The sequence below is a fragment of the Crocodylus porosus genome, unplaced genomic scaffold (assembly GCF_001723895.1).
Source record: "Crocodylus porosus isolate Cpor-Errol unplaced genomic scaffold, CroPor_comp1, whole genome shotgun sequence".
NCBI classification, from domain to species: Eukaryota; Metazoa; Chordata; order Crocodylia; family Crocodylidae; genus Crocodylus; species Crocodylus porosus.
The window spans coordinates 4,133,344-4,150,867 of NW_017728938.1; the positions used below are offsets into that span (position 1 = coordinate 4,133,344).

Genomic DNA, 17,524 nt, shown 5'->3' on the forward strand with positions numbered 1-17,524 from the left:
CTACAAAAACAGATGGTGCTTCTGAATGTTGTCAGGAATTTTATATTTAAACTGTTTCTTCATGCCTTTTCAGTTCCTGCAAGACATTCTAGACACACTATTCGTGGTTTTGGATGACAATACAGAAAAGTATGGACTATTGGTCTTCCAATCTTTGGTAAGTAACCGGTTGGACTTATGTTTTTCTTCTCCTTGTATTCCATGCCTTTGTTACCAAATTATTATCACTTCTATCTTATTTCCTTCAAATATATGCATATGCAGCTGGGCATTGCTGCTGTGTACTATTTTATATCATTATTAGGTGATGAAGTAGAATAACCATAGAAAAAAATTAGGAGAGAAGTATTGCTTGTGGCAGTGGGCTGTAGGGGGGCAAATGATAAGTAAAGAGGAACTTGTCCATTCTCTGTTTGTATAAAAATCCATCATAAGTTTTGTTTCTCAACCACATAGCATGCTCACTGAATCTTTAGAGATATGTGCTGTTTGATCTACTCTGGGTTCTCTTCTCCACCTCACATAGGTGTTCATCATAAATCTGTTGCGTGACAGCAAATATTTCCATTTCCGACCTGTGATGGACACTTACATTCAGAAGCACTTTGCAGGTGCACTGGCTTACAAGTAGGTTTTGTTTTGTCATCACTTCATAGAGTAACATTCTCAGATTTCTCAGTACTGTGGGCACTGGGGTCATAAAATGTACGCAAGCAGATTACATGTGGTTTTCAAAAGCAAAATTTCTGCACAAAATTTTTGTAGCCTGGCTTCACAGAGAAAAGCTGCTGAATGTTATTTGTTGCCAGTACCAAGCAAGGTTTGGATTTTATGGAAGTAGTTAGTGGTATTCTGAAGTCACTTGTACTTGAGGAAATTCAGTTAAGGTATTTCTCTGTGCTTTTACATAGGTTGATTTATTCCGGTTTTAATTTTTAAAAATAACTCTCTGCAACAGATTTGAGTAAGACCCTTAACTAGAAGAGAGAAATAAATATATTTTATTTCTGAAAATTGCTGACTTTATTTGAAAATATCTCCATTATAAATCCCTTTGATTCTCTCTATTTAGAGATTTAGTTATGATTTAGTTATGAAGGAGAATGTTTTCTGGTATTAGAAATTTAAGTAAATATATATTTTACTATAAAGTTAGCAGTCAGAATAAATATACCTGCTGATTAGAAGTGAGTGGAACAAACATATTATTTTACTTACTATTTAAAAAGCATCTGGCAGCTCTTTTTACAAAACTAGAAAGTTTCTAGCTTGATCAATTCTAAATAGAGACTTGATGTTTCTGTCACTGTACCTCTTACTCAGAGAATTGATCCGTTGTTTGAAGTGGTACATGGACCGGTCGGCTGAACTTGTGAGACAAGACCATATCCAGGAAGCAATGAGAGTATGTATTTTATATAAATACCTATATTTTTAATTTGTCTGTGGTACTACAGAGTTAAGTCTGCTATAAGATGCACAAAGTCCAGTAAATATTCATATAAGTTGAAGAAATTTCAACCTTTTGTCCAAACTCTCTTTTTAGGGTAAAATTCATTCTTCTGCAGAGGGACAGCACAAAAACTAGGCTTCACTTAACTTCTCTGAAACACTATTTTGAGCATTTAAGTGGGATTTTTATGGGGGAATATGTCTTTTACTGCACAACAGTAAATGTTACAGATTTTTATATTGGGTAAAGCTCAGGACTTGGAAGATCTGGTTTGTATTGCTATATGTGGTACAACACAATGTGTCACCTTGGTTGAAACCCTGGAATATTTAAGAAGGGAGTAATGGGGCCTTTGAGTAGACAGATATTATAACAGATGCAATCCCACATGACACATGATCTTGAGGAAAAACACAGCTACCCATCAGTTTGCATGAAACCAGGGAACACTGTTTACACTACTTCATTTCCACAGAGAACAAATAACATGCCACCTTTCTACTATGATTACACAGATAGCCAAAACTCAGGACACCAAGATTAGAATCCCAAACTTACAGAAACTTAACTACCAAGTAGCCACTGAATTTCCCTTTGTCGCTCAGCATTATCAGACCTTGCCTCCAGAACAAAGAAGGTTTTGATACCTTTCATTGGGCTTCCACTTCTCTAAGGATCGATAAGCAGTGAAGGGCACAGTGAGCCTAACTGATTTGCAAGAAACCATGATTTGGTTTGTGTGCAGCTTTCCTGTCATTAAAGCCCTGTGTTTGTACCTGCAGCTACCACATCAATAAACTGCAGGAGTCAATCTTAGGCAGCAATTCCAGGAAAAGTTCTCTATGACAAAAAAACGAGAAATTTTAAAAAACCCTCTTATTGATCTTTTCATAGATGATTATTAAATTTGAAGCGCAAGTCTCATGGTCCTTTTTCTTTGATTGTGTTGCCACACTCTCAAGTCCTCTGTTCTGATGAGAGAGTTTCATGGCTTTCTGGACCAAAAATGAATGGTTGAGATCAGGAGTGACAACAGTATTGCCCACTGGTCAAATCTGGCCCATGGGGCTCCCCAGAAGGCTGGAAGTTTGGTAGTGGGGTGAGCAGCAGCAGTGTTAATTAACACTGCCCATCCAGCTGTCAGATTTCCAGCCCCATGGGCCAGATTCAGAGCACAAAGTCATATCATCAGACCCATAGGACCAGAAACGTGGCAGTATGATGAGCAACAGCTGCCACAACTTGGGGTATAACAGCAACTAACACTCCCACCACCAAATTTCCAGTCCTGCAGGCCAGATGATGCAAATCTATACTGCAGAACTGGCCTCCATGCTAGCCCTGGGTGAGTTTGACACCACTTACGAAGATAACAAGCCCAGTTCTGATTCTCTGTACTTGGGAGTTCGCAGCAAATTTGCAATGCAAAACTACCCATGGACAAAAAGTCCCCATAGTAATCTGGTACATAGGATATTAAGGGTGTGCGAAACAGGCCATATTTGATTTGGATTCAGATTCAGCCCGAATCAGGGGACAGTGATTCGATTTGTTGATTCGGATCAGTGTCCCAATTCAATTTGACCGAATCTGAAGTTTCAACGCTGATTCAAAGAATCCGTGATTTGGCTATAGACACAGCTTTAATTGTTTTTTCTACGTACCTCGAGGTACCAGGCGTGGCTTGTGAACGCTGCGATGCTGGGGCAGATGAAGCGTCCCACAGGAGTGCAGAGGGGAGCCCTCACCTGTTCAGCAGTGGACCGGAATTACTTCCGGACCGCTTTCAGATCTGCTGCCAAGCACGCGGGGCTCCTCCCCCCATACCCCCTCAGCTCAGCAGTCAGCTGCAGGGGGACCCCAGGTGCTACCCCAGGCCTAGGAGGCACCAGTGGCCAAGGTGGGGGGGAGGGTCCAGAAAGTGGACCAAAAGTGCTTCTGGCCCACTTTCCTGTCTGCTGCCGAGCACACTGGAGCCCCGCCCCCCCCCCGGCACTCCTGTGGGATGCTCCATCCACCCCAGCATCTGAGCATTCATGAGCCGCTTGGTATCTTGAGGTATGTAGAAAAAAACACCTAAAGTTGAATCTATGTCTGAATCATTGAATCTTTCTGAATAGTCTCCTGATTTGATTTGGATTTGGAGATTCAGCTGCCAAATCCGGCCAAATCTCCTCCGAATCAAATAAGCAACCAAAGCTTCGCACAACCCTACAGGTTATCATTGCTTGATGAAACCCTGTGGTAGGAGGAAAGTCATCAGTTGGAGATACTGAAGGAGTCTAGAATTAAGTTAAAAGCAAGTTAAACTGACCCATTATCAGGGCCAGCAATATTTCAGAAATAATAGGAAGCTTTTAAGATTGATGGGACTTCCCAAACTATGCTGTGGCTAATAAATAATCTTGCTTTCCAATTCTTTATTCTTAGAATCTGTCCACAGAGCTCTACAGGTGTAAACATGTGTCATACCACTGTCATCATGGAGATGATACATCCACGCTGTAGAACATAAAGGCCACATCATAAATGTAAATACTTGCTGATAAGGCAAAAGTCTTGATGCAAGAAGTGTACTTGGTGGAACAGGGAGGAATATTTTCACCTGACACCAGAGGGTCCTTAATGAACTTTTTGTACTAGCTATGAGTAAGGGCAGTCATATTTTTTGTAGAGAATTAAAGGCTGGATGGACTTTTGCATCTGAATGTGTATCAGCTGATCCACCATAATAATTTCATGTGTCTGCTTCATCTTGTGATAAATGGAAGCTAAACTGTAATAGCTTACCCCTTTCAGGGGTAAATTATTGCAATTTAGCTTCCATTTACCACGGAGCAGGAGTAGACACACAAAACAGATAAAATAGATAAGCTTGACAGACTGGATTTTCCCACCACCACCTTTTGGCATCTAAATCTAATAAATCAATAAATTGTTATAATTGTTTCTGTTTATACTAGGGATGTCAAAATCATCTGGCCCCATGGGCCAAATGAGTGTCCCTGAGCTGATCTGTGAGCTGGATCAGGAGTTACCACAAAGCATGTGCTGCTTGTGGTACACCACCCCAGACTGATTCCTTGTGCTGTGCACAGCTTGGGAAAAAGCTGTTCACATGGGGAAAAACAAGCATGTTGTTACTGCAAATTAATTCATTCACTAGAGGTAAAAACCTGCTGAAGACAAGGAGAGTATAGATGCCACAGAGGTTACCTCTTACAAAGGCATGGCTTTTGAACTCAAGGCTAATGTACAGTACAATATTCTGCCACTGGAACTCTAATTCTGCATGCAGAATTTAACTGTGTGTATACTCTTCACTATGACAGCATACCCCCTTTCCTCTGGCAGATTTACATCACTACTTCCAAGCAAAATAAAATTTCTGTTGCTGTCCTGCAAAAGATGTGTGTAGACACTCCTGTGCCTTTTGCCAGCTTTAGTGGTCCCTGTACCAACTGATACCTTCATAAGGTCCATTTTGGTTTAGTTGGAATGGCTGCTACAATGAAGCCATATTGAGTTGCCGGAAGTGCAAAGTTTATACGTGTTCTGGCAGTTTGGTGGTGGCAGCTGCTGCCTGCACCAAAATTTCTGCTGGTGGAAGATAAGGATAGAATTCTGTTGCCCTTAGTGGATATACCATATTTACCCATACCCAAAATGACTTTGAATTTAAGGTGACCCCCCAGTAATTAGATTCTATATATAGAAAATTTATAAATTTTGTTATAATATTCCATGTATAGAATCTTATTACGAGGGAGTCATCTTAAATTTGTTCTTCTCACTGCTACTGCAGGAACCAGTGCAGCCTCTGCTCCAATGCTAGAGCCTCTCCCTGCTGCCTGCTCCCCACAGTCTTTGCCCCCTGCTCCCTAAAGCCTCTGCTCCTTTACCCCTCCTCCCCGCCAGCCTCTGCTCCCTTTCCTATCCCTCCCCACAGCCTCTGTCCCCTTTCCCCGTTTTATTCTCAGATATAGCTCCAGTTCCATTCCCTTCCAGGCATGGAGCACATGGAAGCACAGCCCCTGCTCAGCCACACAGCTTCATCCCAGGGCTGGAGCTGCTACCCCTGCTGATTGGTGAGGCAGAGCCCAGAGTTTCCGTGTGTTCTGTACTGAGGAGGGGATGGAGCCAGAGCCACACCTGATGGTAACGGGGAGAAGAGTGAGCAGAGGTTATGCAGGGCAGGCAGGGGTGGGGGTAGGTAACTGCTACAGCTCTAACTGGCCCCAACCCAGGCTCAGGGCTGGAGTCAGAGCTACAGAAGCCACCTGCCCCTCCCCCCTTTGCCTTGTACTTGAATCCAAAATGAGGGGCTTTTCCCCTCCATGTTGGATAGGGGAGCAAAACCCTTATCTTGGAGTCAAGTAAACATAGTAAATGGTAGCTTGTCAGCCACATAGGGCACTGACAGATGTGCAACTCCCCACTTTAACTCATGGTGCTTTACAGGAAGTGCCATGAGTTAGAGTGCCCCCCCCCTCCCCAAACCAAACAGACATTTACTGTTTGTTCAGGAGGAGGGTGAGGGGGGTGGAAATTGAGGCTCACTTTGGAGTTGATGCAACAGAGAGGCTGCCTGTCTGAAGCCTCTCTCCCCTACCACCCACCGCTCCAGCTCCAGTACTGTCTGCAGAATGGGAGAGGGGAGAAGGGAAAAGAGGGAGCTCTGGGATGGGGTTTGCCCAGCCTGAGTTGGACAGGGAGGGACAGGGATGGGGTGGGGTGAGGTGTGGGGGGGCTCCAATCCACACCCCACTCCAGCTCAGGCTGGGCAAACCCTAGCATGGAGCTCCCTTCCCTCCCTTCTCCCCACTCCCATCCTGCAGAGGCAGCACCAGGGGTGGAATGGTGCTAGGCTGCATCAGCCCAGCCCTGATCGCATGCTGGGACTAATAGAAATTAATGAAGGTGGTCCAGTTTGAAGCATCTTCATCTGAACCCTCATTAGATGAGATTTAATTTGTTGCATGATTGGGCTCTTTTAAAGCACTCTGCAGCCATGTACTTCTCTCAAGGCATGGCTGTAGAGTACTTTCATGGGGCCAATTGCATGACAAATGTCACTTCTGTCAGTGCCCATAGGTGGCCCTTTGAGCATTTATATACAATTTGTTACTCTTGTCCCTGCAGTATGGATGTGTAAGCATGCATTCAAATACTACCATGTACAGTAGGCCTGCACTTATTGGGTGGGTACTCAGATATGCATGCTCACTGGGGACATCTAAGTTAAGAAAATGTAGCCAGAGAAAAACCTATGATATCACAGAAGGAGGAGGGTCCTCACAGGGTTTAACTGCACCAGCTGAGTGGTTAGGACAGTCACCTCACTCCAGTCCTTTTTCTAGTGTTCGTTTGAAGCTGGCCAAAGAAAAGAAGAGATGTGGAGCCAGGAGGAAAAGGGTGGGTGTGGCACAATGAAGTGGGTGCTGTTTTGAAAAGTTTCTAGCCTAGAGCCCAGCTTCATATGAGTTTGCAAATTTCCCCACTGCACTGTCCTCCATCGATTTTATCTGGTGATTATTAAATGTACCTGCCTGGCCAGTATGTAGCCTACTGCGCATGCTGAATATACATGTGCACAGTTGTAGAACTAACAGAATTGCAGACTATGTACAAGTGCTAGAAAAGCCACTTTGGGCTGGAAAACTGCCATCTAGGTGCACAAAATGAAATGGAATGCTGTCTTAGGCACAAAGAAGGCCTTGGTCTTTAGCTGTACTTGCTAACTCGTATGAAAACTACAAGTGTTACCATCAGTTACTAAGAACAGACCTTTTATTTCCTAGTGAGACATAACCATACAAGCAGTAGGAGGAGCATTAGGAGGAGCATTGCCAGCAGATTGAGGGAAGTTATTATTCCCCTCTATTAATCACTGGTGAAGCCATATCTGGAGGACTGTGTCCAGTTTTGAGCCCCCAATACAGAAAAGATGTGGACAAATTGGAGGCAGTCCGGTAGAGGGTAATGAAAATAGGAGGCTGGGGAACAGGACTTACGAGGAGAAGCTGAGAGAGGGGCTGGGTGTATTTAGCCTAGGAAAGGGAACACTGGAAGGGATTTAATAACACCTTTCAATTGCCTCGGGGGTGCCTACAAAGAGGATGGATCTAGACTGTTTTCAGTGGTGAAAGATGACAGAACAAGGACCAATGGTTTCAAGTTGCAGCAAGAGAAGTTTAGGTTAGATACTAGGAAAAACATTCTCACTAGGAGGGTAGTAAAACACTGGAACAGGTTACACAGAGAGGTTGTGGAATTTCCATCCTTGGAGTTTCTTAAGACCCGGCTAGACAAAGCCTTGTCTGGGATGATGTAGTTAGGGATAGTCCTGGTTTGAGCAGAGAGTTGGATTAGATGGCCTCCTGAGAACCCTTCCAACCCTAATTTTTTTATGATCCTATGAAGACTATGAGTGGAAAGGGGACTCTTAGCTGCAAGTAGGTTTTATTAAGCTGAGTTTTAACTTATAGAATCTGTTTTTCTTTCCTTTTCTGTAGAGATGATAAATTCATTTATTGTGTATCTAGACATTGTCCTGGCTCTCTTTAAAGTGCCCTTATCTCTCTCTTTGTTACCCTTGTTCCTTTTGCTGCTCCTTAAGGCCTTGGAATATCTTTTCAAGTTCATTGTCCAATCTCGGATCCTTTACTCCAGAGCTACTTGTGGAATGGAAGAGGAGCAGTTCCGCTCCAGCATTCAGGAGCTTTTCCAGTCCATCAGATTTGTCCTCAGCTTGGACAGTAGGAGCTCCGAGACATTAATCTTCACACAGGTTAGCTTTCTTCTGCACTTAACGTTTAACCGCCAATAAAAAGAGGAAGCTATTTTGTGCCAAGCAGCACATGCCTGAAATGATTAGGAGCCAGTAGCGTAGCTTGTGCATTCTATCAAGCTGATTATACTGAAAGGAGTGGCATAGCCACACAGTAATTTTGGTCTGTAGAATTGCATGTATGGACAAATGCAGAACAGTTGGGCAGTTTTACATTCAAGAAGGGTCACAAATATAATGTCATGTTATGTGGTTAGAGGAAACATTCTGCATTCCTTTTTTTAAGTCAAGCGTCTGAATCATAAGCATAAAGGGTGTTATGGCTTATGGGTCCTCAGCACCCACTAAATTTTTTTTGGTGCATGCTCAAGCCCTGGAGCACCCATGGAGTCGGCACCTATGAGCAAGAGTCTCTCTCTACTGTGATGTATCCACACTATGAAAAAGTTTGAGAAACACAGCTGTGGCTCTGGGTTTAATCACCCTCTAGTGGGCTCAACATGAGCATGAACCAGGATATCACAAACCAGTGTGAGACTTCCTACAGGAGAGTGATCGTCAGGGAAAATTGTAGCTAGGAAAACCATTCTTTTGTTTTTAGCTTTGGCTTTCATAGATACCCAAAGCAACCTGGAATAAGGAGGGAATTGTTCTCTTTGTTACCATGCTGGCATTTATATGTTTGTGAAAACTGTCCTATTTAATATTTGAAAAGTTTACTTTTTGTTTCCCACCTGCCACTATGTTGCCCCTTGATCCCAATTGCCCCATAGGCCCCTCAGCCTGGAGGACAGGTGAGCGGAGCTGGGACAGGTGCCCCACAAAAGTGTGGTGGTACTACAAGGCCGTCATTTAATTCTGTAAGTAATGATCCCTACTTTGCACAGCTTTCATCATGGATGTTCCCGTAACTCTCTTTCCTAACCCAGTGCATCTTTTCCTGCATATAAACTTGGTAATTAGTGTTTGATTGTTCAGTTTTTGAAGCCAAGGAATAAAATATGGCCTGTTCTAGTAACAGATTTAACAAGCAGGGTTTCAGAGTCTCAAAAATGTAGTATAAGAGATGGTCAAGACCTGTGTGAGTCACCTTGATCATTAGAAGTGATGAGAGAAAATGGATCACTGTTGCAAGAGAATAGATATAAATTTTACTCATCCTTCAGTATAAGGGATGTTTTCATATATATTAATAGACAAGAAAATCAATGATGGTATAGAAGATATTTTAGATAAAATATGAAAGTGACAAGATACTGGGTCTTACTCATCTTACTTGCCTCTTTTCCTCTTCAAATCCCACCAAAGTGATTGTGCCAAATGGTAGCTTATTCTCAGCTCAAACCTGTTGTTATGGTGCTTTTAGGTTCTTTTAGTGCATGTATCACTGAAGATGGTAACTTAGGGTATGGACCCAGGCTTGGATCCTTTTAAAAGGGGAACATTTCAGAAGGGCAACAGATGGTACTTTATAATTGTTATGTGTGAATGAGGTAAGAATGAGTCAAATGAAGCGAACCCCTCCTATAACCCTGGGAGAAGGACTGTTAGAGTTGGAGTGGGTTAGCTGCTTTTCTTTAACTCCTTGAGTGTGGACAGATGCAACTCTTAGAACATTCTAGATATACTTTAAACTATGAGGCCAAGTCCAGATGAGCATGGCCATGCGCTATGTGGTGCTGCAGACATGTGTCTGGCGCCATATACCACACATTCAGCTGTTCCCCATGCTGAAAGGGAGCACAGGGGGAGTTGACCCCTGGATATTCAGGGATCAAAAAAACCCACGCCAAAAAAAAAAGAGGAGCAGCACATGGAGGGGCAACATGTGCAGCTGAAAACAGGCGCCTGGCTGGCTGGAACCACACTCTGGTTCCCAGCCATGCTCTGAGCAGCAGGATCACTTCTGTTACAGCCCCAGGAGGCTCCCAGTACCCCAGGTAAGGCTTCTCGGGCCTGCCCCACCCAGTATAACCTGCCATGTGCCAGAGGGTTCATGGCACAGGCGTCCCTCAGGGACAACTAGTGACAACAGGCCCAAGGTATCCCACTGCTTTTGTCCCCAGGGAACCAAACATCCAGCTTCATAAGGATGCAGCCAGAAAGTCTAGATGTAATATCACTTTACCCATTTTAAACTTCATGTAATGTTTCTAAAGTACATGGAGAAATTAAGTACTATTTTGAGCCAGACTTCCTTGAACTGATTCAATGTTATTTGCAAACGCAGAGAACTCTGTACCAAGTGTCTGGTCAGTTTTCCAGATATCCCAAACTGTACCACTCCTCACCACCCCCAAACTGGTACAGGGCAATGGGGCAGCTCTGGGATGCAACCAGGACTCTACTTTTCAAAGAGCTTTTGCCAACAGAGTCCACAGTCTGCAGGGATGCGGAAGCAGAAAGCCTCTGTATCAGTTTCACTTCCCTGCTAGGTCCTAAGCTTATTTGGGGTGTGAGAGGGTAGCCAGGGTCTAGGGACTGGCCTCCTATGACACACACATACCTAGTCACCCCCTGTCTGGATACCATCACACAGAGTTGGATAGCGTGCAAGCAAGTACAGGCATGAACTGTGCAAGTGAGGGCAGGCAGGGAAACTGAGGCATGGAGTGTGGTTTGGGTGGAGACCAGTGGTGGCAGCTCAGATACAGGTGGCAAGAAACACCTGGCAACCCCTCCCTCTTAGGATCTGTAACAAGGAGGTGAAAATGGCAAGGTGGCTTTCCAGGGCAGGGGTTGGAAAAACCAAGGATTTTTTGAGAGGGCCCAGAACACGCAGCCTCATGGGTACCATGAGACAGGGATCTCACAGCCCCCCAGAACCTGGAAACCTTTCCACTCCAAACCACTGCCCCAGTATGAGTCTTCCTCCCCCTCTAGGGGAATCCTGAGGAAACCCTTAGCACTGACCCCTAGGAAGCATGATGGTTTGGGTACTCTACAACCCCCTGTTTTGGCATAATATCTGTAAAAAGTAGTTCTACATAGAACCCTTAGCAGTATATGTGTGGACATTTCAGTCCAGGGACAATTATGAACGGGTTTCCAATCAGTGATATTCTTGGAACAGTTCAAATATTATCTCTGTCTGCACCCCTTGTCTCACCCAGGATGTTAGAGATTTTCCTACCCAAGCCATGAGAGTAAAATTGATTTTGCTGTCTTCCCTTCCAGGTTTCTTAAATCACTACAAATACCTTCCCACTTAGTAGAAGGTTTATAGGCAGATTCAGGAAAACTGTTGCAAGAATATTCTGGACTATTATCGTGACATTTCTGCCTGTTTGCCTAGTCACAGTCCTTGCCAGGTTGTTCTGCGCTAGTGGGGGCCAACCTTTTAAGCAGACATGCCACAATTCAGCCCTTCACCTTCCCTGAGTGCTCTTCAAATTCCTTTCTAATGCTTGTTCTGCTGCTCTGCTTTGTGCTTCCTGCCTTGTATGCCAATATACTGCTTGTCCTGTCCCTGGTCTGCAGTGTGCAACACACAGAGGGCATCTCACACATGCCACAGGTTGGCTTCCCCTGGTCTATACAATCATGAAGTGATCATAGAGAAAACTAAAACTAATGCTAAGAACTGCAAACATCATAATAGCCCTCAAATATTTCAAAGCCATGAGATGTTTGTTAGTTTATCTTATTTATTCAATATTTATATGTTGCAACACTCAACTGATGACATGGTAAACTCTTTGGATTGCTATGTAATCTAAATTGATTGCAAAGACAATAAGGTTCTGGGTGACATAATAGGTAGAGAAATGGAGTGAGGAGCAAAATTATTTGTAGAATAATGATACAGACTGTACAGACCATCTAATGTTTGAAAGGGATTTTGGGTTATTTTTGAAATTGCATTTATTATGCCTAAAGAGAGATTAATGAGGGGATATTGTTTGGTTGATTGTGGAGAACAGTGGTTTGAAACATGATTCAGAAATGAAATGAGAGACGAGGATTTCTTAGGGTAATATTTTGATTGGACCAATTATGTAGCTGGGATAGAGTTAGACAAGCTTTCAAATGCAAGACATTCTTTGTCAGGTCTCTACTGTCTTGGATCCCTCCTGTGTTGCTTGTGTGCTGCCCGTGAGTTGGTTCCTGTTATGATAGCTGATTCCAGTCTTTTTTCTTTTGGATGGCTGTCATCAGGTATTTTTGGTAATATATTTGAGTCTGCTGCATAGCAGTCAGGTATGTCCCCAGGTTGCCTCTCAGTTTAGTAGCGTAAGTGAGTATCCCCTGTTTAAATTGATCTCTTTTGGTGTAGTTAGGTGAAGACTATGGTTTCTTAATTTTCCAAAGTTCTCCTGCATAGTTGTGTTGCTTATATAGAATTGTAGCTGCAGATTATGAGCTCCCTGGGAATGATTTTGTGTTTCTTGCCCAGGCTTAAGAAGATGTGTCACCATGTGTTTGGCTCTTTTTTCTTTAGATTGTGACTTTTCCATTGTAAATGGCAAATTTGAATATGTTCCATGTTATGATAGTGTAAGCATAATGTAGTTGTGATAATCCAGAAATTATGCAAGAGGCAAGAATTTCTTAGGGTGATAACTTTTATTGGACCAACTGTGTAGTTTGGCCAGAATTAAACAAGCTTTTGAATGCAAGACATTCTTCATTAGGTGATTTCAGATGTCTTGCATTTGAATGCTTGTCTAATGCTATCCCAACTACATAGTTGGTCCAATAAGAAATCCTTGTGCTTTGCATAATTTCTGGACCATCATGGATACAACATCGCTGTTACACTACCATAACATGGAAAATGGTGAAAAAGAAGGAAATTGTGTGTGGTAAAGTATCCTACTCAAAGGATGCATCTACATGTGCAAATGCTCTGGCTCCGCTGAGTGCTAGCTAAGAGGCTGGCAGGGAGCACCAGGCCAGGAGACTGCTGTCTCCTGGTGGGGGCTAGGACATTGTTCCCTGCTCCCAGGAGCTGCCTGCTGCTGGAGCAGGCTCTACCACTGGACCCCGGGCAGGGAAAATGCCCCCCTGCCCTGGCAGCAACGAGCTGCCAGCTCTTGGTCAGGATTAGAGCAAATTACTGCACAGTAAGCATCTGCACATGTAGATGGTGACGCTTACTGCACACTCATTAGCTCTAATCTCGAGTAAAGCATCTTGTGTAGACATATCCAAAATGTAGGAATTAGCATGAAGGAGGTCACAGAGGTGCTTGAAAAGAGAGAAAAAAAGAGTATGTGGGGTAGAGGGGGAAAAAGAACAAGCAAAACAGAGGAAACTGTTGGACAATTAGGCTTGAGATGCAGACAGGAAGGGATGGTACAAAGCTTTATAAATCTGGCCAGTGAGTTTGAAATTGTTGAAGAAAAGGCTGTGGAGCCAGTAAGGGAATTCATCAAAACAGTGAGTATGGACTTTGATGATGATAATTGCCATTTGAATGGAATTAAAGGTGGCTGGGAAGTCAAACAGATTTAATTACTTCAGGTAAGAGGTTACCAAAATATGCAAAAGAAATGGTGACTGTAGGGATATGTTTTAAAGGAAGAAGAAACAGGAGGATTTTAAAACATCTTGACTATTAGGGGTAAGCAGAATGAGTTCAGGATGATACTAAATTTGTGGGACTTGAGAACTCAAAGTGTTATGGAATTATATACTTTCACAGATATAAATAGGAAGGAATGACTTGAGTGAAATGAAGATTTACTTTTGTTACACTGAGATTTTCTTCCTTTCCATAGTTACCTTCAAGGATAACTCCAAGCTACTGAAGATATCCCCTTGCAACACAAGTCATTTATACTGTATTATTTTGCATGATATGGTGCTTATTTCTCATGGAAATTCACTTAGCCTCACTGTTGTAGAAGCACAGTAATGTCACACAATAGTGTTGCTGTTAAGGGTCTGTCAGTATCTTCTTTACAAAAGAGACTTTTGGAGGAGCTGCTTACTAAAGTATTTCTGTGCAAAAATGTGAGATACAAGTTCTCAGTTCAAGTAGCTCTTTGTAACATATAAAAGGTAAAAATAAAAAAAGGTTTGAACTATTTTAGGATTCTCTTGTTTTGTTCTCCTACACCTAAAAAGCTATTATATTTTTAATACTATTTTATACATTCTAGTGTAAATTGTGACCAGCATCCTTGTGAGGTTTTTGGTTTCTTAAATCCAAATGTAGTCAACCTGTTATGTATTAGTATTGCAAGGATGTCAAAACAGAACCTGATCTTGCATACTAGTTGCTCTTTGCTTCCTATGAACAACAGGGTGATACAAATTGGAGTATCAACCACAAGTCAGAATTTAAAAACTCTTCCAGACCCTTAACTCTGTTTTACCACTGTTTGTTTGTATTTCACAAACTTTGTTTCTGATGTACTATCCTTGCTTTAGAAGTACAGACCTAAAAACATTTCTTCATTTCTTTTTTTTCAGGCTGCTTTGTTGAATTCATTCCCTGCGATCTTTGATGAGCTACTGCAGATGTTCACAGTGCAGGAAGTAGCAGAGTTTGTGAGAGGAACTCTAGGCAGCATGCCCAGTACAGTGCACATTGGGCAATCAATGGATGTTGTTAAGCTGCAATCTATAGCACGCACTGTGGACAGCCGCCTGTTTTCTTTCTCAGGTAGGAAAGTAGCATCTGTTTATACCACTTGCAGCTGAATGCACCAGATGACTGACTGATTGAGAACAGCAGTATATTACATTACTTGCATTGCTTTGCTGAGGACATTTCAATACTGAATACAAATAAACGCAGATTTGTGTGAATTACACTATATCAAGTTGATTTTTATATATATATATATACATTTGTTATGTTTATATTGTTCTGTGTCCATAAAGCTTTTCACATACTGGAGACTGAGGTATACATCAGGCTACCAGAAATAAATGAGGTGAGGTTTAGGATGCAGTAGACTATCTAATCTAGCATAACAGTGATAAAAAGATGTTTATTATGTGTCTAATCCAATCACTGCCATTTTCATTGCTCACAAATACATACTGCATTGTATTTTTGGTACTGTTAGATATAAAAAAAGTATTGAACAAGACACAGATATTAAGGCAACCCTTGCCCCAGCAAGCTTACAGTGTGGAAACAGATACTGAAAAAAGTAACTGGAGATAGGCCTGTTTAAAGTCTCTAGGTTGAGGTCAGAGGGAAGAGCAACAAGGGAGATGTTGTGGTGGGTGTCTGCTATAGATCACCAAACCAGGAGGAAGTGGTGGATGAGGCTTTCTTCAAACAGCTAGTGGAAGTTTCCCAATCACAAGCCCTGGTTCTCTTGGAGGAATTCAGTCACCCTGAGATCTGCTAGTAGGGCAATACAGCAGTGCACAGATAATCCAGGAAGTTTTTTGGAGAGTATTGGGAACAACTTCCTGGTACAAGTGCTGGAGTGGCCAACTAGGGGCCATGCTCTTGACCTGCAGCTCACAAACAGAAGAATTGGTGGGGAATGTAGTATAGTGGATGGCAACTTGGGCAGCAGTGACCACGAGATGATTGAGCTCAGGATCCTGAGAAAAGGAAGGATGAAGAACAGCAGAGTAGGGACGGTGGACTTCAGAAAGCAGACTTTGACTCAGAGAACTCATGGACCAGATCCCCTAGGAAGCCCGTCTGAGAGGGAGAGGGGTCCAGAACAGCTGGCCAGTACGTTAAAGAAGTCTTACTGAGAGTGCAGGAAAACTAGCAAGTATGGCAGAAGACCAGCTTGGCTTAGCAGGGAACTTTTCAGTAAACTAAGTCACAAAAAGGAAACGTATAAGAAGAAGAAACTTGGACAAATAAATAGGGAGGAATATAAGCGTATAAGAGCATTGCTTGGGCATGCAGGAATGCAGTCAGGAAGGCCAAAGCACAACTGGAGTTGCAGCTAGCAAGGGATGTGAAGAGTAACAAGAAGGGTTTCTACAAGTATGTGAGTAGCAAGAGGAGAATCAAGGGAAGTGTGGGTCACTTACTGAATGGGAGAGGCAACCTTGTGACAGAGGATGCAGAAAAGGCTAAAGACATGTACAAGTCCATGGGACTGGACGGGATGCATCCAAGGGTGCTGTGGAGGTTGGCCAATGAGATTACAGAGCCACTGGCCATCATCTTTGAAAATTCATGGTGATCAGGAGAGGTCCCAGATAATTGGAAAAGGGCAAACATAGTGCCCATATTTAAGAAAAGGAAAAAGGAAGATCCAAGGAACTACAGACCAGTCAACCTCACCTCAGTCCCTGGAAAAATCATGGAGCAGGTCCTCAAGGAATCCATATCTAAACAGTTGGAGGAGGAGGTGATTAGGAACAGTCAGCATGGATTCACCAAGGGCAAGTGATGCCTAACCAACCCGATTGCCATCAATAATGAGGTGACTGGCTCCATGGATGCAGGGAGACCAGTGGATGTGATGCACCTTGATTTTAGCAAGGCTTTTGATACAGGCAAACTAAGGAAGTATGCACTGGATGAATGGACTGTAAAGTGGATAGGAAAGTGGCTGGAGCATTGCGCTCAGAGAGTAGTAATCAATGGCTCGATGTCTAGTTGGCAGCCGGTATTAAGTGGAGCGCCAGAGGGGTCTTCGGGCCAGTCTTGTTCAATGTCTTCATTGACAACCTGGAAGATGGCATAGAGTGCATCCTTAGCAAGTTTGCAGATAACACCAAACTTGGAGGGAGTAATAGATGCGCTGAAGGGTAGGGTTCAGATTCAGAGTGACCTAGACAAACTGGAGGACTGGGCCAAAAGAAATTTCATGAGGTTCAACAAGGAATAATCCCATGCACCAGTACAGGCTGGGGACTGACTGGCTGGGCAGCAGCTCTGCAGAAAAGGACCTGGGGGAGATACAGTGAACAATAAGCTGACCATGAGCTAACAGTGTGCCCTTGTTGCAAAGAAAGCTAATGACACAGTGGACTGCATTGGTAGGAGTGTTGCCAGCAGGTTAAGGGAAGTAATAATTCCCCTCTATTCAGCACTGGAGTACTCTGTTCAGTTTTGCCTCCCCCCACAACTACAGAAAGGATGTGGACAACAAATTTAACAATTTCTTTGCCTCCATTTTTCTGAGCAGGGACCAGGTCACCCCCCCCACCAGGACCCCTGTAGGTCCCAGGGGAGGCACACCCAGGCCTAGGTTCAGTGAGTCAGGGAACTTCTGGAGGGACTGGACATATTTAAATCAGCAGGTCCTGATGATCTCCACCTGAGAGTGCTGAGGGAATTAGCAGAGGTCATTGCAGGACGCCTGGCACAGCTTTACGAGCACTCATGGTGCTCTGGTGTG

General features: G+C 43.3%; 1 protein-coding gene across 1 annotated transcript in view; it reads left to right on the forward strand.

Moving 5' to 3' along the window:
• Window positions 1-17,524, forward strand: part of DOCK3 (dedicator of cytokinesis 3) — a 551,204-nt gene that overhangs the window by 433,707 nt on the left and 99,973 nt on the right. The window contains exons 20-24 of the mRNA XM_019547385.1: window positions 74-157; window positions 527-627; window positions 1,324-1,405; window positions 8,073-8,243; window positions 14,664-14,856. Of these exons, the coding sequence (XP_019402930.1) occupies window positions 74-157; window positions 527-627; window positions 1,324-1,405; window positions 8,073-8,243; window positions 14,664-14,856 (631 nt within the window). The remainder of the gene's footprint in view (window positions 1-73; window positions 158-526; window positions 628-1,323; window positions 1,406-8,072; window positions 8,244-14,663; window positions 14,857-17,524) is intronic.